Source organism: Oryx dammah, unplaced genomic scaffold (assembly GCF_014754425.2).
Source record: "Oryx dammah isolate SB20612 unplaced genomic scaffold, SCBI_Odam_1.1 HiC_scaffold_13, whole genome shotgun sequence".
NCBI lineage: Eukaryota > Metazoa > Chordata > Mammalia > Artiodactyla > Bovidae > Oryx > Oryx dammah.
The window spans coordinates 46,102,554-46,129,143 of record NW_024070197.1 but is presented as its reverse complement, the minus strand read 5'-3'; the positions used below and the strand labels follow the sequence as shown (position 1 = coordinate 46,129,143).

Genomic DNA, 26,590 nt, shown 5'->3' with positions numbered 1-26,590 from the left:
TACCCACTCCAGTATTCTTGGGCTTCTCTTATGGCTCAGCTGGTAAAGAATCTGATCACAATGTGGGTGACCTGGGTTCGATCCCTGGGTTGGGACAATCCCCAGGGAAGGGAAAAGCTTTCCATTCCAGTATTCTGGCTTTGAGAATCCACGGACTGTATAGTCTATGGGGTCACAAAGAGTCAGACATGACTGAGGAACTTTCACTTTCACTTTCACTTTAAGGATTATTAGACTGGTTACGGAGAAGGAAATGGCAACCCACTCCAGTACTCTTGCCTGGAGAATCCCAGGGACGGGGGAGCCTGGTGGGCTGCCGTCTATGGGGTCACACAGAGTCGGACACGACTGAAGTGACTTAGCAGCACCAGCAGACTGGTTAAAGGTTGCACTGCCTCTAAGACTGATGTGGGTTCTGGAAGGGCTCCTAAGTTCACTAAGTCATATCTGACTCTTTGCGGTGCCATGGATTGTAGCATGCCAGGCTTCGTCCTTCACTGTCTCCTGGAGTTTGCTCAAATTCATGTCCATTGAGTTGGCAATGCTATCTTTCCATCCCATCCTCTGTTGTCCCCTTCTCCTCCTGCCTTCAATCTTTCCCAGCACCACGGTCTTTTCCAACAAGTTACCTCTTTGCATCAGGTGGTCAAAGGATTGGAGCTTCAACATCAGTCCTTCCAAGGAATATTCAGAGTTGATTTCCTTTAGGATGGATTGGCTTGATCTCCTTGCAGTCCAAGGGACTCTCAAGAGTCTTCTCCAGCACCACAATTCAAAAGCATCAGTTCTTCAGTGCTCAGCCTTCTTTATGGTCCAACTCTCATGAAATAGCTCATTATTCATTTTTTAGCAGAAATGTTAATTTCTCACAGGAAATAGTAATGAAATGGATCCCAAAGTTCTCCCTGGGTTTAAGGTTTTGAACTTTTTTTTTTTTTTTAACTCATCCTTACAGTGGGAGAAATAGCAAGAATCTGTCTCTCCCTATTCTGTCTAGATTGCTTGCCCTACTCTTTCTTGATTCAGTTCAGTTCAGTCGCTCAGTCGTGTCCAACCTTTGTGACCCCATGAATCACAGCATGCCAGGCCTCCCTGTCCATCACCAACTCCCAGAGTTTACTCAAACTCATGTCCATCGAGTCGGTGATGCCATCCAGCCATCTCATCCTCTGTCATCCCCTTCTCCTCCTGCCCCCAATCCCTCCCAGCATCAGGGTGGTCTCTATTCATTTAAAAAAATGGCATGCTTATTTTGTGCCAGGTTTTGGCCAGTGTTGAGAAGACAGGGGTGTGTTAAAACAGGCAGTCTTATCCTCACAAGGTTTAGTGTGCAGTTGGGCAGAGCATGGGCATACTTGTAACTTAAATTTACTTGTGTATAGTTGTAATTTTGAACTGTGCTTTGAAGCAAAGGGACAAGATAAATGTCATCTCAAGAGAGATCCATCTCAGACTTCAAAATCAGAGGAGGAACCTATGAAGCGACTTTTGCATTCACCAGGACACGGGTCAGGTCTGGGGCTTGTCCAAAATTCTAAGGCAGGAGAGAGGTTGGCCCTTTGGAGGATGGCTAAAGGACTGGATACGAGAGGTGATGAGATGAAGCTGGAGGCTGGAATGAGACACTGCAGCCAGCCAAGGTTTTGATCCCTGTCCTAAGAGAAAGTGAAGCCACTGAAAGGTTTCAAGCAAAGGAGTACATATGAGAAAGTTGGAAGGATATTCAGTTTGAAAAAAAAGAAAATCACTCCAGCTGCTCTATAGATGGGCAGACTGGGAAAGGCAAGGCCAGAAGGCCATGTGGTCAAGAGCAGACAATAGCCTGGACTAGGGAGGTGTACAGATCAGTGACCAGATAAGAGAGATCTAGGAAGTTAAGGTTACCAATGTATGTCTGGGGTTTCGATTTTTCCTTATACCTAAAGCTGGTCTTTGATAGGCATGAGCTTCTGTACAACTTTAGTTACACCTTCGTGATTATTTTCCAAAATATACTAAAGTAGTTAATCATTTCCCTTACTAGAAAGACAAATCTTTGAGGGCAGGGTTGCATGGAGTGGAACTTTTCTCCCATACATCGCTGACCTGTCAGCTATGTATCTATTGGGTGCTCAGTATATACACATAATTATAAAGAGTACATAAGATTCTCCTATATCTTCCTCCTTTCTTACTACTTACCATAATTGTAATTAAATAGTTATTCATATAATTATATATTATTTAACACACCTCTCACTAAACTGTCAACTCCATAAGGACAAGGGTAGGGTCCATATCTGTCTTGGTTATTGCTTTATCTCAATGCCCCACACGGTACCTGGTACTCAGTAAATATTTGCGAAAGAATCCTTCTGTTAAGTAAAAGTTTCAACCAAACATTTATATCATGCTTATTTTGTGCCAGTCTCTGTCTTAGTATCTTACAAACATTAGAACAGTTTTTCTCATTACAACTCCATTGGGTATATATTATTGGTATCCCTATTTCACTGATGAGGAAACTGAGGCAGGAAGATTAAGCAACTTCTTAGGGAGTCCATCTTATGGACCAATATATGGACCTTGTCTAGGACAGGACCTGGGCTAGGCACAGAATAAAATCGTCGTTAATATTTTGGGGGCACTAGTGGTAAAGAAACCGCCTGCCAATGCAGGAGATGCCAGACACGTGCGCTTGATCCCTGGGTCGGGGAAGATCCTCTAGAGAGGGAAATGGCAACACACTCCAGTATTCTTGCCTGGAAAATTCCATGCCCATGGGGTCGCAAAGATTCGGACAGGACTGAGCACAAAGGATAGGATAGGATAGGAAAGGATAATATTTTTGAGCACCTACTCACTCTTGAGAGTCCCTTGGACTGCAAGGAGATCCAACCAGTCCATACTAAAGGAGATCAGTCCTGGGTGTTCATTGGAAGGAATGATGCTAAAGCTGAAACTCCAATATTTTGGCCACCTCATGTGAAGAGTTGACTCATTGGAAAAGACCCTGATGCTGGAAGGGATTAGGGGCAGGAGAAGGGGACGACAGATGGTGAGATGGCTGGATGGCATCACCTACATGATGGACGTGAGTTTGAGTGAACTCCGGGAGGCCTGGCGTGCTGCGATTCATGGGGTCGCAGAGTCAGACACGACTGAGCGACTGAACTGAACTGATAATACACATATCAGGTTTGGAGTTAGGGGCTTTACATGTTTTTTTTTTTTTTTAAAGCCTCTCACTGCAATGGCACCCCACTCCAGTACTCTTGCCTGGAAAATCCCATGGATGGAGGAGCCTGGTAGGCTGCAGTCCATGGGGTCGCCTAGAGTCGGACACGACTGAGTGACTTCACTTTCACTTTTCACTTTCATGTATTGGAGAAGGAAATGGCAACCCACTCCGGTATTCTTGCCTGGAGAATCCCAGGGACGGGGGAGCCTGGTGGGCTGCTGTCTATGGGGTCACACAGAGTCGGACACGACTGAAGTGACTTAGCAGCAGCAGCACTAAGGTTAGGCAAGTTAGGTATCCTTAATCGCCCTCGATTATTATGGAAATAGGTAAAGGATTGGCAGATTCAGTTTCTTGATAGACGTCACTAGCTCAGGGGAGGCGGAGACAGTGCCATCGTTCAAACCTAGCCTTTCCTCTTCCGAGCAGGTCCCCACGACCTGCCTCTCCGCAAGGCCTGGCCCCGCCCACCATCCTCTCTACGCCTGCGCGCTCCCCGCGTCTGACCCCCGCCCCCGCCGCCGACTCGCCATGCGCACGCGCAGTGCTTCTCCATGTGGGCGCGGGCCGTCATCCGGCCCAGCTGAGCAGTGGCAAGTAAACCCCTAGGCTGCAAGACCCTCCAGGCTCGTCTTGCTGTTCCCCTCCTCTCTCGGTCTTCCCACCCCCCCCCACCTCCACCACAGCGCACTTCGCAATGGGCAAGAGCCGGACGAAGCGCTTCAAGCGACCTCAGTTCTCGCCTACGGGCGACTGTCAGGCCGAGGCGGCGGCGGCGAACGGGACGGAGCCAGAGGAGGACGACGGGCCAGCGACGGAGCTGCTGGAAAAAGTGAGGCGAGGGCTCCCCGGGGCCGCGCGGGGAGGGGCGGGGGAGCAGGCGGCGCGCAGAGGCCCCCAGCCGTGCCGCGCGCCCCTGCCGCCGTGCCCCTGCGCGTGCGCTCTGCTGTCCCCCTGACCACTCGCTCTGTCCCGCAGCTTCAGCACCCGAGCGCCGAGGTCCGCGAGTGCGCCTGCGCGGGGCTGGCCCGGCTGGTGCAGCAGCGGCCGGTGCTCCCGGGCCTGGCTCGCCGGGACGCCGTGCGCCGCCTCGGGCCGCTGCTGCTCGACCCCAGTCTGGCGGTGAGGGAAACAGCGGCCGGCGCACTGAGGTGAGCGGGGAAGGGGGATCCGTGCTGGTGCCCTCGGATCCGGGCATCGGCGTCCAGCCAGCGCCTCCTGTGCGCCTGTCACCGTCGCTCACGGGTTTCATCCTCAGTGCTCTTGTCTGCAGCACAGTTCGGGAGGGCCAAGAACTGGCCATGCTCTCCTGTTTGCAGAGGAGGGATCTGAACTCAGGCTTCGGATTCCGGAGGACCTCATGAGCCCCGGACTACACGTATTCCATCTGTCCGCCTGACTGCTTCAACTGCAGTAGCCATCTGCCAAGCGTCCTCTGCTCAAGGCATATTAGCGCACTTTGTACCCTCCCCAAGGAGACTTCATAGAGTCCTGAGGTTCGATGAACTCTTCCATTGTATGTGCCAGATTTTCTAGACGCGAGGAATTTTGAGAAAGCAGAACACTGAGCAAGACAGCCAGGATCTTTGCCTTCACAGAACCATGTTGATGCAGAGACAGGGAACTAGTAACCAGATGAAACATAATAGGTTTTAAGAGGTGGTATGGAGAACCAAGAAGGTGATAGCCGGAGGTGGGGAGTTACTTTAAATTGGATAATCTCTAGATAACATTTGTGAGCTAAGAGCTGAGGTAGCCTAGAGCCAGAGGTGGACACACAGGGGAAGAGCATTCCTGACATTGAGTAGCAACAGCAGAGGGCTTGGCACGGTTAAGGAAAGGGAAAGTTATGTGGCTGAGCAGAGTAGAGGGTGCACATTATAGGGATTGCGGCTGGAGAGACAGATACAGATAAGGACTCAGTGGTGCAGAGCTTAAGGACCTATTCTAAGCTAGAGTGACTAGTCTAATTTACCTTTTCAAAAGGGCTGGTAGCTGCACTGAGAATGGACTGTAGAGGGGGCCAGAGTAAAGTTAATATTTGTAGTTCTCATAGTTCTGTATTTGTTCTGTTTCATTCATTAATGTAGCAGGTTTATATTGAGAGCCTGCAGTGCCAGGCAGTGGGCTAGTGGGAGTGAACAGGACACAAAATTTCAGTCCTTAACGGATCTTACTGTATTGAGGGAGGCAAGCATTATGCAAATAGTCACATAAGTGTGTGATTACAACCAATGATGTTTACAAAAGATGCTATGCGAAGGGGTTTGGGGAAGAAAACTAAGGGCATGATGTTTGAAGTGAGATCTGGGGGATGAGGGGGAATTAACCAGTTGATGGAGAAAACAGCATACATTGGGGCTCCTGGAAGATGGTGAGACATCTTCTCATTTCTCTTCATAGCCTGAGTGTCTAGCACAGTGCTGTGCACTCAGAGGGTAAGCAGTGCCTTCACAATCAAAATTAAATGTAGTCAGAATTGTTTCAGGGAAGGTCATTCTCAATAGCCTCACCCTTCCTATCCTTGAAGTCTTGATTCCAGAAAAAGGTCCCTTCATACAAGATCAGGCAGGAGAATTCCCTAGCAGTCCAGTGGTTAAGATTCCGAGCTCTCACTGCCGAGGGAGCAGGTTCAGTCCCTGGTCAGGGAGCTAAGATTCCATAAGCAGCATGGCATAGCCAAAAAAATTAAAAAAGATCAGGCAGTAATTGATTTACATTAAATAGGAAAAGTCTTCCCTCTCCCTGGGTGCTGCCTCAGTCCTGAGAATTATATTGTTACAAGACAAGAGTCATCTGTTTACTTCATGTAGAGCAAGGATCAGAGCAGGTGGAGTTCTGTGGATTGTTTCTGCAGCGTCTTACAGAAATCGTAAAGCAATTTCAAACTTGAAATGTTAAGTATGGGTAGAGATAGAAATAAACTTGAGTCCTTAGTATGTTTTTTGACATGTGATCTGAAGCTGGTGTGTTTTAAACCTCTTGTGTAGAAATCTCAGCGCTTGTGGCGGTTTCGAAGTTTGTGATGACATGGTAACTAAGGATATCATGACTCCGCTGGTCGCACTGCTGAAAGAGGTATGCCACTTTCCCGAGTCTCTGTTAGGGCACGCAGTCAAACGGTTTGGGGTTTTGTCTTGTTTCTAAGTACTTTGGTGTCATTTTGTCTTCCCTCAAAACATTCTGTAGGAATTGTGTTTCTTTTCCTGGGAACACTGATCTCTCATCGTTGACACTAGTCTCTAGTTTGTCCCCGCTACCTTTATTTATCTGCTTGTTGGAAAAGACCTTCCTAAAAGTATAGACTGTCTCCTTTAGACTTCAAACTTCATAGGATGAAAATAATTTGTATTTATTGGATGCTTAATTATGTGTCTTGTGTGTTATTTTCCTGAATCCTCAAAGCAGTCCTATTTGGCAGGTATTCTTTGTTATTCCTGTTTTACAGATGAGGAAGCTCAAGCATGGACATTAAGAATTTGCTGAGAAGGCTAGATTAAGTTTTCAAATTTTCTAATGTGCCACCTTTATTGCAAGATGCAGTTCAGGGATTAAGGAATTCTCCCCCTGTCATGCCTCTGGTCCACTGTTCTGTATTGATGGGTAGTTTTCACTTGAGGCCGTAGGAGGAATATCCAGGTTTGATAAGAGACATCATCATCAAAGGGACAAGACATGTTGTCCCTTTAGAACAGTAATTCTCGTAGGGGTGATGTACCCCCCAGGGGACATTTGGCAATGTCTGGAGCCATTTTTGATTGTCACAGCTTCGGAGGAGGGGTTGCTACTGGCAGCTAGTGCATAGAGGCCAAGGATGCCGCTAAGCATCCTACACTGGGCACGACAGTAAAGTGTCCCACGTGCACCACAGCAAAGAATCATCCCGTTCAAAATGTCAGCAGTGCCAAGTTTGAGAAGCCTGATTGAGAGGGTGTCATGGATTGTAGGAGGGGGCAGAACTGCAGAGGGATTCAGAGCACCCACTTCAGAGCCAGGATGCCTGGATCTGAATCCCGCTTCACTAGATACTAGGCTGCACCCTCAGCAGGCTCTCTGTACCTCAGTTTCCCATTTGTAGCAGGAGATTGGGGATAATAGTTCATCTGCGTTATAGGTCTGTGGTGACAATTAAATGACTTAATCGACATGAAATGCTTAGCATAGTGCCTCGCACTTAGAAGATGCCGTACAGATGTTAGCTTTTATTATGGGTTATTTTTCTTTGCCTTATATATTATCTTGACCACGTTAAATAAAATATTTTGTATTGATTTTACATTTTCACTTAAGATGTGAAATGCTTTGTATCCAGCTTGTACAGTGACTTGTGAGAACTTGATGGGCTGGTGTTAACTGTCATTTTTAATGTTTCGTTTTTGTGATTCTTCACTGCCGTTTGCATTTCTGTTTGTTTATTCTTTTGAACAAAAGTGCTAATCATGGTATTTGGTTACAGTGTAGTACTGGACTGGATTCAAATGAGATGTCTCCTCAGAATAAAAAAGATCAGAACAGAAATTCTATTGAAAACATAGCCAACGAGGCCATAAACGTGCTGTGGAATATATGGTAAGATGCTTTCCAGATGCAGCTTCCTGCTTCAACACTACTCAGACTTCTACTCTCTCTGTTAAACTGCAGAGGAATCTCTGTTCTCCTTGGTAGGCCTGTAAATCTGTTAATGCATCTGTTAATGCTTGGTAGGCAATCTCATCAAGTGACTTAAGATCAACTGTCCTTCCCAAGCCCTTGTCCTCGTAGCATCACTGCATCTTTTTTTATTTTTTTGCCTTTCTTTGTGTCATGCAGAATCCTAGTTCCCTAACCAGGCATTGAACCTGTGCCAGTACTTCTTGGAGTCTTAACCACTGGACTGCCAGGGAAGTCCCACTACATCTTTCCTTGCTTTACAACTCTTCTATCCATTTATTGCTACTGACAGAAAGAAGAGAAATTGTGGTCATTAGTGGCCCCTGCACCCCTTCCTCCCCCACTGCCTGTGTACCTTAAGCAGCAGTTGTCTTAAAGCTGGCCAGGCTCCAGTGTAATAGATACTTTGATCTGGAATGAGACAGGAACCACAGACCTTGGTGAGTGCCATTTGACAGGGAAGTTGATGTCTGAGAAGAGCTCCTTTGGCCCCAGTAGAAAGGAGACCACACTCCATTCCATCATTGTAGCAGTGGAAGGGGGCTTGGAGATGGGGGCTTGCTTTTAGGAATGGAGATGGCTAGAAACACAACCTGGATTTTTTTTTTCCATTTTATTGGACCACATTTCTAGCTGGAGTGTGTCATAGTTCCTTATTTTCCATCAACAGCCATGGTTATTTCTGACCTCTTAGAGGTATGTCTCAGAATACAAGGTTAAGTTGGATCCTGGAAAGCTGCCTACATTGCTTGACTACCTACAAGCAGTCAAACTTGCCTATGGTTTCTTTCTTTTTTTGGGTGCACCACTCGGCTTGAGGGGGTCTTAATTCCCCGACCAGGGATCAAACCTGGGCCCCCAGCAGTGGAAGCTCAGAGTCCTAACCTTTGGACCACTGGGGATGTCCCTGTGATTTCATTTTGAACTAGTGGACGCATTCCACCAGGAAAATAGGATAGGTCAGATTTGAGGAAATGGCATTCAAGCCAGCTAGTGTATGCTGTTTTTCTAATAACTTTAACTTATATAAATTGTTGAATTTGCAAATTTTTAAAAAATTTTTTTAATTTGGAAATTAAAAAAATTTTTTCTTTGAAGAGTGCCTGAAAAAGTGGTCCAGTAATCTTTCTTTCCTGAGTGCCCGTGAGCCCTATCTGTATCATTTCTGGTTGTCATAGCTCTTAACACTTTCGTTGCATAGTTTACGTTTAAATTATGTTTACACATGTATATGTTTCATTATCTTAACATATATATGCTTTATTTTCCTGACTATACCTGAGCTTGCCGTGGGCTTCTTGAGGGGAGGTTCATAGCAGTGCTGCGGTAACTAGATGGATGGAGGGATAGATGGATAACGGAGACAGAAAGTAGTTTATCTTTAGACAACGGGACTGGATTTAACCATTTAGTCAGCTCTGTCAGTGGCTAGTCTGTCCTGTACGTGTGGTATGCCTAGAGGAATATGCTTCTCTGGAACCAGGACTAAAATTGTTATAATTTATCAGTAACTGTTTACCCTATATTTAGCATATATGTCGATTAATAACAGCGATTACGTTAATTCTGATTCTTGTACTAGAAGATACTGTAATTTCAAAAATATTTTTTTGTGACAGCTTCTCTGTTGAAGATTGCAGAATGTTATCATTATAGCAGTCTAGATGGAATAATTAAAACTTAGTTTTACTTTCTTTTAAACTTGTGCTTTTTATATGATAAAAATAGAGGCCTTTAATCCTTACTTTAATTTATTATTACTGTGATACAGTGGAAAGACAGGTAGACTGGATCTAGGGACTCACCACTAACAAAATGTATGGTCATTAGACAGATCACTTTACCTTTGGGGGTCTGGGTTTCCTTATCCACAAAAAGAGGAATTGAAGCAAATGATTTCTAATATCTTTTCCATCTTTAACCTCCTGTAAGGAAGCTGGCATGTAGATAAAGAGATTGGCTAATATATTGTACTGTGATGGGAATAAAAATTCAGATAGCCAGCTGTATTCATGCACAGTGACTATGAATGGGCGTTAATTTCTTCATCTGTAAAAATGGTGGGGGTTTGACTACAATTCTGATTCTTTTATAAAGCCTAATTATTTTCTCATGAATTTCTGTGATTGATTTCTTACTGTTAAAATGTGAATAGTAAAACTTTCTTTTCCCCCTTCGATTTAGTGAATGCAATAGTAGAGCAGTATCTATATTCAACAAAGAAGGGTGTTTGGAGATTGTATTAAAGTATTTAAGTAGGTTTTCCACCAATGTTGACCTGGCGATTTCAGTAGGTAAGTAAAGAAAAGTTTGTGTGCCCTTATTCAAAATTTTTTATTCAGACATAACTTATTTATTCTACAGGAGTGATTTTTTTTTCTCATTGTATATAAATGCATCACTGAGTTCTGTTCTGAATCTTTTAAAATGTGTGATTAATTCTTTACTTACTCATGTAGTTTTCTTGCTCTTGTCTCTTAGAGGGAGGAAAGGGATTATGTGAGCATATGTGGTTTATAATGTCTGAACATTCTTAGAAGTTTTTATTAACTCTTGAAAGTTTTCATTTCCCATTTACGGAGAAGCAGTAACCCACAACTGCCAGGCCTTGAGCCAAAGTTAATTGGAACATAGACGATAACCTCTGCTTTTTTTGAGAGAGGAAGATAAGTGATTGGAATTTCATGTAGGCCTGCTTCCCTTCCAGACAGGGAAAACAAGAGTCTGGCAGCGTTAGCAGCCTTGGCTCCCTCGCTTTCTGTCCGTGGGGTTACAAGCCACTGGGGGCCCTCACTCAGCAGAGGGAGGAGACAAACCAGGGGGTGGGTTCTATCTCAACAGAACGCGGCAGGTGAGTGGAGAAATAATGGATAAGAAGTGTTTTTTATTCAACCCTTCATAATGATAGGCATCTGTCCTTTTATTTAACTACACATTTCTCGTGGCAAGGACAAGTTTATTCCCCTTACTGAAGTTTATTCCCCTTACCAATGTTTCTCTTGGCTCTAGTGGAAATAGAACAGAGAAGGAAAAAATAATAGTGGAATAAATACTATTGGGAACAATTTTTTAATCAGTTTCTCAGAATGGGATCTTTGGCAGAGGGGAGACTTGTGAGTAAATGTGGATTTTAAAAACACTTGAACTAGAAGATTGGCAGGTGACTTTCAGTCTCAGAGGATAGTCTTTATTACAATAAGAATTTCAAGAAAGTTCATAGCTTTGAAAAGAAAAACTTCGCTTCTGTTTTTTGGGCCTTAAGTTTTGTAGATTTGGTTATTTCGTTTTTTTCCTAAAGAACTTTTAAAAAAGGGGATCAGAATAAAGTAACTTTACAGTGTATAGCAGTATTTTCTTTGGCACTTAGCTAGGTTCATAACTTTTTTAAGGCAAATGTCAGATTGCTTTTGTTTTGAAAATCAAGCAAAGCTTATATATAGTAAAATGAAATACTGAAATTCCATACTATGTATTAATATAGCTTTCTTTGGGCTCATGCTGTCTTAGCAATCACAACTTACCTTAGCTTTTTGTTAAAGTGAATTTAATTAGTCTCTTAATGAAAAAAAATTGCACTTGGATATATGTATATGTACATATATGCATACATATGGATTTGTATATAAATGTATTTTGGAATGCAGACTAGAGCACAATAATAACATGTATTTTGACTACTAATTTGGATGGAAATGATCTGCTTTGGAATTTTTAGACCTGGATAGAAACAGATTTTATGGAATGCAGTATCTCAAAGAAAATAAATTTGGGCTTCCTCATTTGTGCGTCAGAGGTCTCTTCTGTCAAGCTTTTCATGCAGTCCCAGTTGTTTTATACTTTCAGTTAATTATTTCAATTTACAAGTTATAATCCATGATCTTGTTTTAATTGCGAGAGAATAGTTAAGTGCTAAATGAACCATATGTCTGTTAACATTTACCTATCTCTTAATTTACTCATATTTTTATATAAAATACCGTTTTTCTTAAATGCGCTATATCATAAATTAACTTTTAAGATCATGCTGACTTTTTTAAATGTCCCCAAACCTAGGAGTTGTCATAGACAACAGTTTTCCATGCACTGGTGTTCAGCCTACAGGCTGTTTGCTACTGAGCTGTGATGAGTACAGAAATTGAGGCTAAATCTTTGTAAATGGTTATAGTAGTTCCACGTTGTCACAGCAATTGAGAGCCTTTTCATTTATAAAAGTATAGATCTGTAAAGAATTATAAGTTAAGAAAAAAGAAAAGTCTTTTATAGCTCTGATAATTTGGGAAGCCTCATTTGCACAAACTGTGTTTGAGGAAAAGGGTGAGTCTCCTACAAAATGTGTCCATAGAAGTTGTAAAGATGCAAGTTTTTTTGATGAGTCATTTTGGTTTAAATTATCCTAGCGGAATTCACTTGTTTCTGAATATTTGATTTTTGTCTCTATAGCATATTGTTTGCAGACGGTGACCGAAGATAACCCAGAGCTACTGAAATCTTTCAGTACCCCAGCATTGCATGTGCTGGAATCAGCAATGCTTTCTCCTGTCAATTCCATGGAGTATCTTCTATTGAAGACATTGGTGGCAGGTAAAAGTTAACCACTTGTGATAGTGTGCATTTTAGTAACTTGTAGCAGGCAGAAATGGAGAGGCCAAAATTCAATCAATCTCCCATTTCACCACATCAGGACTTTCTGTGCTTATGTCTGTTCTCAAATTTTTAATATTTAAATGGAAACCTTTAATTCAAGCGATTCTGCATAATTTCAGAGCCTTAGAAGATTAGATGTGTTTTCAATTTAATAGCTCCTGTTGTCTGATAAAGAAATTGTGCTGTCAGGACCCCCTCTTATTTATGAAGCAGTGAGTTCAGAAGTTGACTGCAGGCATCTAAGACATGACCACTCACTTTCCTATAAGATCTTCACCCCCAGTGCCTCTCCCCAGAATTTCTAAATACAGAAATAATCTGATGGCATGTAAGTAGTATGTAACTTACTGTGTATTTTCCTCTTGCCCTTTGTTTGGGCTTCAAGGGTAATTTATCTTGAGAGATGTTTTGTATTTTCCCTAAATTGATAAAATACGCACAAAATAAAATTTATCATCTTAACCATTGTTAAAGTTTTTCTTTTTTTGGCTACACTGCTCTGCTTGCAGGATCTTTAGTTTCCCAACCAGGGATTGAACCTGGCCTCCACAGTGAAAGTGCCAAATCCTAGCCGCTAGACCAGCAGAGAGCTCCCCTGCTTCTTAACCATTTTTTTTTTAATTGGAGGATAATTGTTCTATGATATTTCTTAAGCATCTTTACGGAGAAGGCAATGGCACCCCACTCCAGTACTCTTGCCTGGAAAATCCCACAGATGGTGGAGCCTGGTAGGCTGCAGTCCATGGGGTCGCTAAGAGTCAGACACGACTGAGCGACTTCACTTTCACTTTTCACTTTCATGCATTGGAGAAGGAAATGGCAACCCACTCCAGTGTTCTTGCCTGGAGAATCCCTGGGATGGGGGAGCCTGGTGGGCTGCCGTCTATGGGGTCACACAGAGTCGGACACGACTGAAGCGACTTAGCGGCAGCAGCAGCAGCAACCATCTTTAAGTGTACAGTTGTGTTAAGTATATCCACATTGTTGTGTAACCATCTTGCAAAACTGGAACACTGTACACATTAAACAGCTCCCCGTGTATGTTCGTCCATCCGTGGTTAGACACTTGGGTTGCTTCCACTCTTTAGTTATTGAATAATGCTGCTAATATGGATCTGCAAATGATCTGTCTGACTCCTTTCAGTTCTTTTTTAACATAGCAGAATATACCCCAGAACTATTTTTATTTTGTCCCATTTTTAAAAATTAGTGTACTTAGCAGTATCTATTGTTCTGGTTTCACAAGTGCAACACCAAGAACCTGCTCCCTGGTTTGTCTGTGAGATCTTGGAATTTTAATGCATTCCTTTCCCCTCTTGGACTGTAAGAAACTGCTCACGAGAGCATCTCAGGTTAAGATGAAAGAAAGCCGAGGCAACTTAATTTGTCATTGTAAAAGAAACTCGACCGGTGTTCTCTCGGTCTGTTGGCTGTCTATCAGGGCAAGGCATTGTATGCCAGGAACGGGAGACGATTATGAAGGACCGCTGCAGTAAAGGGAGCTGCCTCTGGGCAGAGCTTTTTGACATTTAATAAGAACTCAACAAAGGCAGTAGGACTGAGATTTCTTGAAATTATGCCTGAGCTTATAGAACCAATATGGTAGACACTGTATTTAATAAAAGATTTCACAGTCGATTTCTCTGTCCTCATGCTCATTTTTTTCCACAGGCACAATTTGGAATCTAAAGGACATTATTCCATCCAGGAGTCAGGCAGAAATCATAAATGCCATACTAAAGATCTTATCTGAAGTTCTGGAAATGGATGCTGGTGAAACGGTTATTCAGATGAAGGAGGCTGAAACTCAAAGGATAAAAACCGCTGCAGAGACTGAGGACACGTTACAGAATGCTAATGGTGATGATGTGATGGAAGATGATGAAATGGAAGAAATTCCTCATAGAAGGAAAGCCAGAAGGAAAACGTTCATTTCAGATTTACTTCCAGTAAGTCAGATTGGTGCTTTCAAGCATAGATTAATACAGCTATTTTCTTTTAATAGATAGCCTAAGCTTCGTAGGAAAATGTTGTAACAAGTAATTATGAAGTGAATTTCAGTAAAAACAGCCATGTTTTCCCATTAATTCTCATTAAAACATCAGCTCCCAAAGGAGAAAAAAAATCTGAGATGAAACATTTATATAGTAGAGAAATTGAAAGATGGGTAGACCAGTCCTTTTGCAATATGTCAGAAACATGCAGCCATGTGATGAAGAGTCTGAGCTCCCAAGGCAGGGGACATGGGTTCGACTTTTGGTCAGTGAACTAGGATACTTCATGTGGCCTGGTGTGGTCAAGAAAAAAAATATGTGGTCCTCTTCCTAACATTTGTGTCCCACTTAAGTTTCTCACTCTCTCCCAGACTGTCTCCACACTAAAGGATTTTACTTTGCTCAGATAGCCCCTTGCATCCTTGTCTCTTCTGCTTTAGAGTCTAGCCTTACTAAGCCAAAGTAGCAAGCCAGAGTTATATTACCCACTACTGTTGAGCAGAGGAGGTAGAGTGACCGTAAGAATTAATGATGGTTTGTAGGTTTGCAGCCTGGATAATCGTGGCTTACTTGGCTGGGTGTGATGTTGGAGTGCGGGTGACCGGTCTCCAGTGGAGGGCAACTTTTCAGCTGAGCCCGTCGGCAGAGATGGAGCTGTTCTTTGGGAAAACATTTTTCCCAAGGAGGAGAGCAAGTCATCAGAAAGCCAGGGAAGACGGTGAGCTGGGCTTTGTTCATCCAGGTGCGCGTTTACCGTGCTTACGCTGTGTGGCAGGCACTGTGCCAGAGGCTACTGGTAGAAAGATGATAAGATATATTTCTTGTCTTCAGGGACCTTTTCCATCTTGTAAGGATGGACACATGATTTTAACTTATTACAGTACCTGTGCTAAGAGCAGTGATAGGTCTGTGCCCAGACTTCTGAGTGAGTAGGCACAGCTGACTCAGCCCTGATGAGAGCAGAAAGGAAGAGACTCTCAGAAGAGGCTTGGCGGACAGAACACCTGAGCCGTCTGAAAGGACGGGGCAAACAGCGTGGTGAAAGCAGGTTAGTGTTGTTGGAGGGGCCTGAAGGCGGGAGAACCGGTCAGGGCTGCCGAAGTCATTCTAGGGAAGGATGGTCATGCTTGAACTGGAAGGACTCTAGTGATGTCCTCTCACCCTCTCGACCGTCGCACATGTGGCCTGTCCTGATTCGTATATGAGAAACTGAATCTGAGAAGTGTCTTAAGTCAGTGTCTTCGAGTTTGGATAGATTTATTTTTAAAGAATTCTTTAAAAATTTTTTTATTTTTTGGCCACACCACATGGCATGTGGGATTCCCTCATAGCTCAGTTGGTAAAGAGTCTGCCTGCAATGCAGGAGACCTGGGTTTGATTCCTGGGTGAGAAAGATCCCCTGCATGAGAAGGAAATGGCAACTACTCCAGTACTCTTGCCTGGAGAATCCTATGGACAGAGTAGCCTGGTGGGCTACAAGTCCGTGGAGTCACAAGAGTCAGCCGTGACTTAGTACTGAACAACAGCAGCAACATGGCCTGTGGGATCTTAATTCCCCAACCACAGATTGAACCCATTAGAAGCACAGAGTCCTATTAGAAGCATTAATTAGAAGCATTAGGGGCAGAGAGTCCCTGGAACGCCAAGGAAGTCCCTAAAGAATTCATAATGGGCATAAACTCATCAGTGTACCACCTTCTCTACATTCACAAAGTCTTGTAAAGCTGAATTGGTGGTGTTCTAAAGCACTCAAATGTAGTTAAGAGCTGTTTTCTCAGTCCCCATGAATGGCTGTTAGGTGCAAAGCTTTGTGTTAAGCGCTAGGTTGAATACAAAAATGAGAAGTCCATCCTGCCCTTGAGTTGCTTGGCAACTCAATATCATATCTCTCTTGTGCATCTGAGTCAGAGTGGGTAGAATTTAAAGTCGGTAAACAAGATAGACAAAGGCATAGCTGTGAGCCTTTTCATCCCAAAGGGTGTTGATAGAACCCCAGCAACATCTTCTCAGGTGCCACGTGGAGGTAAGTTACAGATCTGGGGTCCACGTGTGGAACGTCAGGTGTAACAGATGGGCGCTCAGAGGCTCTTCTGCAGGGGCTGGCATCGCGCTGACCAGGTCACTTTATCCTGATGGACGCATCTGTACTGCGTTTCCCCACCCGAAAATCCCATCAGGGGAGCAGTGGGAATTCCACTTGGGCTGCCTGGGGACTCTGAGAGATCGGACGTCCCTGGCTGGGGGTGGGAGAAGAACCACCCCTGCGGGTTTGCCCCATCTCGAGCTTTGCTTCTGGGGGACCCTCCAGGGAATGGGTGAGTGGGGGTTGGGATGCCAGTCCACCAAGATGAGGTGCCACCATTTGAAAGTATCAGTGTTTAACTGTTATTTAGAGATGCACATTCTCAAGTATTACTTACAGATGGAATTTTGGTGCTTAGAAAATGCAGTGTTTTCTCCTAATAAAAGCTCACTTTTTAAAGTCTGTCACCATGCCTGAGCAGACTGGATGGTTAACATGCTGGTCAGGCAGCCAGTGTTTTGGTGCCAGTAGGGTGCTAAGCATCGTGCTGCTGTGTGCCAGGAATACAGATTCACAGGCAGGCAGCTCAGGTCTTTCCACGCTGCCCAGTGGCTTGTGCAAGTGTAATCACAAACCTGGAAGGAGAGAACCAACCCAAGTTGTTGCCATAACATGCAGAAGTAGAACACTCCTTACCTGGCTTCCGGAGTTAGCAATTATCAAATCATGGTCTATTTCCTTTCATCTCCTTCCCTACCCACTCTCCCCTCTCACTGCTGAATACTTTGAAGCAAATCTCAGCTGTCATAACATTTCCTCTAGCTCGGTTCTTTATGTCAGTTTGATAACGGTAAGAAGCAGGGGATTGTTCTGAGCAGAAAAGTCAGGTAAAGAAATGGAACTTCTTTCAGAGTTGTTTCATGCCATATCTTCATACATGTTAAGTAGATGAGAGGCCAGCAAGGGTGTGTCTTATTTAGAGTCTCATCATACACAGATGAAGTGAATAGGAATAAATTTTCTGGGTTCGATCCCTGGGTTGGGAAGATCCCCTGGAGGAGGGTACGGCAACCCACTCCAGAATTCTTGCCTGGAGAATCCCCATGGACAGAGGTAGGAGCCTGGTGGGCTATAGTCCATGGGGCCTCAAAGAGTTGGCCAGGACAGAGCCGCTCAGCACAGCACAGCAGAAGAATAAATTTTGGATACATTCTTGCCCGTAATAAAAGGAACATAAATATAGGGATTCCTAAAGTCTATCTACTAAATTAGCAGTCTGCTTTTTTTTTTTTAAGAGTGTGTTTCAAAATTATAGTTAATTCATTGCACAGGAAGTTGCTAGAGGATTATAAATAAATATGAACATTCTGGAAAAGGAGAACAGAAATATGTCATAGGATCTATAGACATGTTTTTAACCTTTGATCCAGTAAATCTGAGGAAATAAGGTAACCAAATAATGTGAATTATTCCACTCTAGAGGAATGCTTGGAGAAAGCAATGGCACCCCACTCCAGTACTCTTGCCTGGAAAATCCCATGGGCAGAGGAGCCTGGTAGGCTGCAGTCCATGGGGTTGCTAAGAGTCAGACACGACTGAGTGACTTCACTTTCACTTTTCACTTAGATGCATTGGAGAAGGAAATGGCAACCCACTCCAGTGTTCTTGCCTGGAGAATCCCAGGGATGGGGGAGCCTGGTAGGCTGCCGTCTATGGGGTTGCACAGAGTCAGACACAACTGAAGCGACTTAGTAGTAGTAGTAGTAGAGAAGTGCTTAATAAAATATAAAACATTCATTTAAGGGAATATTGCACAACCATTGAAAAGACAATTTTTAATAGAAACTTTTGAGATTGGGAATCATCCAAACAACAAAATATACATCATTTTTTAGCATGTGCACTACTTTGAAATATCAGTATAGCTATTTCACTTTTCATAGGTGACTTGAGAATTAAGGTCATATAAATTTATGCAACCCATTTTGAGACTGTTAATTGATGTTAGGTTCACATTATTTATTTCCTCAAGAAAAAGTCCCCCTTTTTCTTCAGTCTTAAAGGAATGCTTTATTGCAGTCTTCAAAGAAAGCCAGAATGGAGGAAACCCATCTGCTCCTTAGCCAAGCTCTGTTGGTCACATAAGGGCCCGTTAGTAATTCTGGTTAGTGCAGACTTTTCCGAGAAGACATCTAAGCATCTAAAAGCAGGTTTGTTGTGTATAAGTACCTGGCGTCTGTAATAAACTCTTGTTTTAATCTTTGTATGCTGAGCTACTTCTTAACACAGTATATCAAGTTTCAGAGTGAATTCAGTTCAGAATTCCTGAATATTTCTGTTCTCTCCAGCTAACTAAGCAACACTTAGGGAAGCCGTGCGGAGAGATGGGAACCCAGTGAACAGTGGTGTGTCGCACAGTGCCAAGCGGAACCATAATGCCTGCTTATCCTTCCAGCCCGTTAGGACTTTTCTTGTGCTTACCCACCCCCGCCGCCAGGTCCCCTATTCCAAGTGCAAATACCATTTAGTGGGCTTTAACTAAAGAAAGCCACCTGAAAATAGTTTTCTAAACCTTGGAGTGAGAGTTGGTCATTTGCCTTTTTTTTTTTAGCCCACCGACAAGGAGCTGAGAGAGGCCATAGCTTTGCTGACCGCTCAGCAGACGGCTCTGGAAATCATTGTGAACATGTGCTGCAGTGAAGGTGTGTTACCAGCTCACATTTAGATATCCTCCCCAGCACTGGGAGGGCGCTTCCATGAGGATTCTCTTAAACAGTCCAGTTCTCTGTGATCTGCACTCTTCCCAGATCCCACGGACGACGAATGGGAAGAGCTTTCTAGCAGTGACGAAAGCGATGCATTTATGGAGAATTCCCTCAGTGAATGCGGTGGGCAGCTGCTCTCTCCACTCTGCCTCTCCCATGAGGTTCACACGGCTCTCACCCACCACCTCCTCCCAAAGAAGGTAATCTGTTTCCAGCCTGGGCTCACTCTAGAGCATCGAGAACATTTCAGAAAGCCATTCTTTCTGTGCACAAAGGAAGTGTGCTAATACTGCCAGGTGTGGGTGATGGGTGAGATGCGGGAAGTGGAACAGTGAATAGCACTGGAGGCGGGCTGAAGTTCATCAAGCCTAACCGTCTCACTTAGAAGTTGGGATTTTATGAAGGAATCATGTGTTCAGGAAGAAAACCTTTCCTTGTAACGTTTGCCTTACTGTCTTTCTTAAATTTAGATTTTTGACAAAACTACCTTTCCAAACAGCGTTGCAGTTGACGTGTGCTCTAGGAGCCCCACTTGGAAACCTTTGATTAGAAAGTAAGAACATTTCTCTTATCAAAACCATTTGTCATTATGTTATTATAGGAAATGATGGACCATTAAAAAGAAGATGCCGATTCCCCCCAGGTTCAAGAGTTCTAGTCCCGTGTCTTGTGTATGTTCCCTAGAGAAGTGAGCACATATGTGCCCCAAGCAGGAGAATGCTCATAGCCGTGTGGTTCACAGGTGCCCCAACTTGGAAGCAATCTCAGTGTCCATCAGTGGCAGAATGAATAAATCAATGCGGACATGATCATACAATAGAATACATACAGCAATAAAAAGAATCTGAACTGGAACCACTCACAAAATAGTGAGTAGTTCATTGAGAGGTGCATACCTAGATGGTTCCTGGGCTTCCCTTGTGGCTCAGCTGGTAAGGAATCTGCCTGCAATGTGGGAGACCTGGGTTCTATCCCTGGGTTGGGAAGGTCCCCTGGAGAAGGGAATGGCTATCCACTCCAGTATTCTGGCCTGGAGAATTCCATGAACTGTATAGTCCATGGGGTCACAAAGGGTCAGACACGACTGAGCGACTTTCACTTTAGGGGTCAGGGAGGTGGATGTGATAGGGAGAGGGTAGGTGAGAGTGCTAGCAACATTTCTTTTTTTTCTTCTTCTTCTAGTGAAGTAGGGTTGGTTTCCAGTATTATGTTAGCTTCAGGTATAAGCAGAGTGATTCAGTTATATATATGTATTCTTTTTCAGATTTTTTTTCCCCCTTCTAGGTTATTGTAAAATATTGAGTAGAGATCCCTGGGCTATACAGTATGTCTTTATTGGATATCTGTTTTATATATAGTAGTGTGTATATGTTAATCCCAAACTTCTAATTTACCCTTCCTCGCCTTTCCCTGTAGGTTACCATAAGTTTGTTTTCTATGTATGTGAGTCTATTTCTGTTTTGTAAATAAGTTCATTTGTATCTTTTTTTTGTTTTGTTTTTTTTAGATTTCACCTATAAGCAATATAACATATTTGTCTTTTTCTGGCTTGCTTCACTTAGTCTGATAATCTCCTGGTCCACCCATGTTGCTGCAAATGGCATTATTTCATTCTTTTTTGTGGCTGAGTAAGATTCCATTGTATAAATATGCCACATCTTCTTTATCCATTCATCTGTTGATGGACATTTAGGTTGCTTTCATGTCTTGAGTATTGTGAATAGCGCTAGCATTCTTATCTAGGTGCACCAGTGTTTGCTTTGTAGACTATTAAACTCTGTATACTCCTGAGTGCTTTATGTGGGTCATATTTTACATTTAAAAATAGGCTTTAAAGATGCTGCCACGCACAGAAATTTTTCTCAAGCAGATTCCATACGACTTATCAGTTCACTGTGCCTCAGAGGCCTTGAGTGCTCAAGCAGTTTGATCTGGTCAGATTCACAGTTCACCCTAAGTGTTCTTGCCAACTGCCTGAGACCTCCTTCTGCTTACAGATGGTCCCCCTCAGAACCGGACGCCTAGGTTCAGCGTCAGTGCTGAATCCTGTGGGGTGACTGTGGGAGGGCCAGACAGCATTCTCTCTCTTCCTTTCCAGAATGAACACTATACAGTGTAGAGCCCTCGTGTGTCTCCAGAGCCTCGTCTCCCTTCTGGATGTGGACCATCTGGGAGGACCTGCTGCCCTTCAGACGCTTGCACAGCACCTGTCACAACTGCTGTTTTCTCAGCCAGGTAAATATGCTGTATGTAGTGTCCTTTTTCTTTTTCCACTGGAGTAGTGTGTTTGTCTCTGCCATACAGCAAAGTGAATCAGCTATGCATATACATAGATCCACTCTGTTTTAGCTTGTTTTCTCATATAGGCCATTATAGAGTATTGAGTAGAGTTCCCTGTGCTATAGAGTAGGTCCTTATTAGTTATCTGTTTTATAAATAGTAGTGTATATATATGTCAGTCCCAATTTCCCAATTTATCTCTCCCCTCTCTTCCCCCTGGTAACCATAAGTTTGTTTGCTACATCTGAGACTCTTTGTACATCTGAGGAAATAGAGTATTTTACATAGTAAAGGAGAATTCTCCACGTTACTTTACCCTGCATGTATGTTTGGAGTGAGGGTTAATATTGGAGATACAAATCTGCTCTAATTCTTTGCAAAACTGTTTTAACATTTCCCCTTCTTAGAACACTGAATCTAAGAGCTGAAATTCTTAGATCAAAATAAGGTCACTTTTGACTAAATACAAGTTTCTGTATAAACAGTCCTTCAAGAGTTGTTCCCTGATTCTTTTTTTTTTTTTTTTTTTTGGCTTTGCTGGGTCTCTGCTGCTGCACGGCCTTTTCTCTCTCTCTGGCGCACAGGCCTCTCCCTGCCATGGCTTCCCTTGTTGCAGAGCACGGCCTTTATGGGGCTCCAGTAGCTGCAGCTCCCGGGCTTTAGAGCACAGACTCTGTAGTTGTGGTGCATGAGCTTAGTTGCTCTGAGGCATGTAGGGTCTTCCTGGATCGGGGATCGAACCCATGTCTCCTGCATTGGCAGGCAGATTGTTCCCACTGAGCCACTAGGGAAGCCCGATCCCTGATAGTTTAAGACATCTGTTTTGCTCTCTATGAAGAGGTGCTATGTATTTAGTGGTACCTGTTTTAGAAGTTCTAGATTAATTTTTAAAGATTAAGTAAATAAATATTCAGAAACTCATTATATAGTTGTCAGCATTTGTCAGAGTTTTCAGGTGACCTCAGGCTATGTATTCTTTAGCTGGTGCGATCCTGTGAAAACCAGGCCCATCCATATCTAAAACAGGACGTAGACAGGATATGAGCGGTGCCATTCCCATTCCGAGCCTGGACTGAGCCAGCTCTGGAGTGCAGAAGTGACTGTCAGTGGAAGGTGGGCAGGTGATGACTAAAGCTTTGTATTTCTTTCCCAGTCTTATAAACCTAAGAGATCTGGGGACTTCCCTGGTGATCTGTGGCTAAGACTTCACCTCCCATTGCAGGGGGTGCAGGTTCAGTCCCTGGTCAGAGGACTAAGATTCCACACGATGTGAAGAACAGCCACAATTTTTTTTAGGAAGTCAACCTAAAGAGTCCTGGATGGCATGGGAAGTATGGGGGATGGCTCCTGTCAGCCCAGCAGAGTGTCCCATGGAGGGGTGGCTGGCAGAGCGCTGCTACTGCTCATGCCCGCTCCCATCCACCCATTGCTGTGGGCTCCCTGCAGGGAGCAGGGCCACACAGGAGGGTCCACAGCCAAGCCCCCGGTGAGCAGGACTTACCCAGGTCTCTTAGTGCTCCCGAGACCTGCTTAGCTTGAGTGACCCCTTGCATTGCCATCTCTTTCCTCTGGGCCATTTCTCAGTGAGAGTCCAGTCGAGGCCCCACAGACTCCGTCTCCTGCCGGCATGAAGGGTTTATTTCACAGGAAGGAAGTGCATGTGCTCTGGCCCCTGCTAGAGAGAAAACACTGGGACATGCTTCTCCCAGTTCAGCCGGCTGCTTGTGGCCGCTGGCACATCCCCATTTATCGCCTGGAAAGGTCACAGGAAAACCATAACAAGTCGAGTCTTAGAGAAAGGATGAAAAGTTCCTGAATTGTGGGAAAGTATAATTAAACACTTTGATCTTTTAATAAATTTCAGTTTCATAGCTTTCTTGATATAACCTTTTTATCAGCGTGAAATTTTATATTTAGAGACAGTATTCTTGTATAGTCCTCCCAGACATTTGGGATTTATTAAGTCATGTAACGCTGTGAGTTCTGGGTGGATAATATGAACTGTTACTGAGGAGTTTGGTGGGGAGAATGGGGCTAAAGTTCTTTACATTTTTGTGTTACCATGTTTGAAAGTAATGTATGAGGATGGTACAGCTGTATTGTACTTAACTTACTTTCATCTTAATGCTTAAATACAGTCTGAATAGTTATAAAATTTGTTATACGTACCTGTTTAGGCTTTTTGTGGCTGACATCAGAGGTAAAAGGAAAACGTTTTTAGTAGAATCTGGCCCTTGCATTCAAAACATCTATATCTTTGTCTCCTTCATTTAAAATATTGATCTTCAGAACATCAAGAGATTTTTAGCAATGTTGTATTTTCAAATTGGGTCAGTTTGTCATTTATTCCATTACATGGGTTCTAAAATCATTTAGGATTCCCTGTTTCCCTAGGTTTTGGGAAGCAGAAAGCTTCTTCTCATTACAATTAAAATGGTCGTAGCTCCCATTCTGGGATATACTTTTTATTCCATGTCAACATTGAAAATAGGTCTGTAAAATTAAAAATAATTTGTCGCTTGATTACTCGCGGGTTGACTATTTACCTGCATTTAGGTGTGCTGCAAATTCTTAGATCCTACTCAAAGTCGTTGAGAGGCGAAAAACATTTTGAATCACTTAACTTCTTTTGACATTTACTTAACTTCTTTTGACAACACCATGTGTTGCTGACCTTTTACTGAGAGTTTGTCAGAAAGGCAGAGTCATTTGAACTTCCTCCCCTAATTTGGGTTAGATGACCAGAAATATGAATTAAGTAAAAATCTTCCAAATTTAGGGAAGATATGAATTTCATGTAATATAAAATAGTAGTGTAGTTTAGATTAGGATTTTGGATCTTAATTGTGTTATGTGCAGCTCACAGATATCCAGGGTTACACTTACAGCTTTAATCAACATAAGTTACGTTTCAGAGCCAGTATGGTAACTTTTGGAAGTTTAATAGTAACAATTTTATGCCAGCTTTTGAGGATCTGTTAAGTACTAGGTTTGATGAGCTAGGCCTTATCACCCCACTTTCCTGATAAGGACACTGAGATTTAGAGGTTTAGGAACTTTTTCAGGAGCGTTCCTTTTTTGTTTTTCCTAAATTAAAAAGTATTAGTTGGGGCACTCAGGATCTTCGAAGTTGGTAGTGGCACGTGGGATTTTTAGTTGTGGCATGTGAACTTGGTTGCAGCATGTGGGATCTAGTTCCCTGACCAGGGGTCAAACCCAGGCTCCCTGCATTGGGAGCTTGGAGTCTTAGTCCCTGGACCACGAGGGAAGCCCTTGGGGCGTTCCTTCTTTTAACAACTATTTATTGACTGACTTAATGCCACTCACTGTGCTAGGTCCAAGGTATCCAGGGATGAACAAGATAGGCAAGGTTGCTATGCTCATGGAGCTTGCATTCTCATATAAATGCTGAAACTCCAGTACTTTGGCCACCTCATGCGAAGAGTTGACTCATTGGGAAAGACTCTAATGCTAGGAGGGATTGGGGGCAGGAGGAGAAGGGGACGACAGAGGATGAGATGGCTGGATGGCATCACTGACTCGATGGATGTGAGTCTGAGTGAACTCCGGGAGTTGGTGATGGACAGGGAGGCCTGGCGTGCTGTGATTCATGGGGTCACAAAGAGTTGGACACGACTGGGCAACTGAACTGAACTGAACTGAACTGGTATCTAAAGGGTAGAGGCCAGAGATGCTGTTAAATATCCTGGTGCACAGGGGACCTCACATATACCACAAAGAATGATCTGGTCCAAAATGTCCATAGTGCTGAGGTTGAGAAACCCTAGCCGGGGGCCTCTGTCGAAAGACTGAGAGGCAGAATTGTCTGAGGTCTGTCTGCTCACATGTCTGGTAGCATGGAGCTGTCAGCCAGAACACCCACAGGTGACCCCTTCATGTGACCTTAACGTGATGGCTAGTTTCCAAAAGCGAGAGCTGAGAGAGAGGAGAGAGCAAACCCACGTGAATCAGGTGGGAGTCATGCCTTCTACCACCCAGCCTGCCACTTTCTCATGTTCTCTTGGTTGGAGAAGCCACAAAGTCCCACCCAGCTTCAAGGGGAGGGGAAGTACACTCCATGTCTTTGTGGGAAGTGGCAAGGTTCTGCAGAATCATGTAGAACTGGAAGTACTGTGGTGGCTGAGACATAACATATCTCATGCATCAGTCACTCTCCCTTCCCACCGAAGCAGGGAGGGAGCCAGCTTACCAGGCCCTCACCCTGCTGTATGGCTTTGTTAGCATAATTGTTTATTGCTGTTGTGTTCTGTCCTGTATGATAAGAAGGGACAATAAGAAAAGAGTAAAACGGAACCAAAGTGGGAAGGAGAAGTTGGGTCAGTAAAAACCATGAAAGCCACTGAAAAGCAGAGAAGCATGGTGGCCTGGCCCTGCACTAGCAATACTTCGCGGCTGGGCAGTGGGTTTGGGTTGCCAGGCAGCATTCTGATTTGAGTCTGCTCAGCTCAGTGATAGCGATCAGTGACAAGGTGACTTCCATCTACAATGGCCCACTCAGGTTTATTGTGTGCTAAAGTGTGAGTTAAGTGAAAATCCAGTATCTACAAGTTGAAGACTGTCAGGATTATTTCAATTGTGGTCATCTTTCAAACTCAAATATTCAGTTCACAGTGGGATGTTCACTGGAAGTTTGGGCTTAAATATCAAAGTGTTTTTATTATAGTAGCATATATTAACATTTAACAATGCTTTGTTTTGACTTTTTCTAAAAACTCACTCTTCTAAGAAAAAGACAAATTTATGTTTCACTTTTGTGTTTTAGATTTTGCTAAGCACGTTGACTTTTTAGAAGCCATAAGTAGTGCCTTGAGGGCCCTTTTGCAAACAATGGCCTCTAAGAACATTCCCCAGGTAAGGTTTTAAAATTTTTTATATGAAGCTAGCAAAGATTCTGTATAATGGAGGCAAAATTTATTAAATTTTTGAAGCATTTCTATTAGAAGAGTAATGCATGTTCCTTGTAAAGTGAAAACAAAAGTACTTAAAGCGTAAA

At 43.5% G+C, this 26,590-nt stretch overlaps 1 protein-coding gene across 2 annotated transcripts in view; it reads left to right on the top strand.

Moving 5' to 3' along the window:
* Nucleotides 1–3,778: 3,778 nt before the first annotated feature.
* Nucleotides 3,779–26,590, top strand: part of HEATR3 (HEAT repeat containing 3) — a 35,461-nt gene continuing 12,649 nt past the window's right edge. Inside the window, exons 1-12 of one of the 2 annotated variants that reach the window (XM_040253470.1) lie at nt 3,779–4,052; nt 4,199–4,371; nt 6,211–6,298; nt 7,677–7,789; nt 10,055–10,164; nt 12,311–12,451; nt 14,186–14,463; nt 19,143–19,233; nt 19,339–19,496; nt 19,767–19,849; nt 21,395–21,531; nt 26,360–26,448. In XM_040253470.1, coding sequence (XP_040109404.1) covers nt 3,918–4,052; nt 4,199–4,371; nt 6,211–6,298; nt 7,677–7,789; nt 10,055–10,164; nt 12,311–12,451; nt 14,186–14,463; nt 19,143–19,233; nt 19,339–19,496; nt 19,767–19,849; nt 21,395–21,531; nt 26,360–26,448 — 1,596 coding nt within the window. In that variant the 5' untranslated portion in view covers nt 3,779–3,917. Of the gene's footprint in view, nt 4,053–4,198; nt 4,372–4,416; nt 4,717–6,210; nt 6,299–7,676; nt 7,790–10,054; nt 10,165–12,310; nt 12,452–14,185; nt 14,464–19,142; nt 19,234–19,338; nt 19,497–19,766; nt 19,850–21,394; nt 21,532–26,359; nt 26,449–26,590 lie in introns of those variants that run through there. The other variant, XM_040253471.1, reaches the window with a different exon arrangement.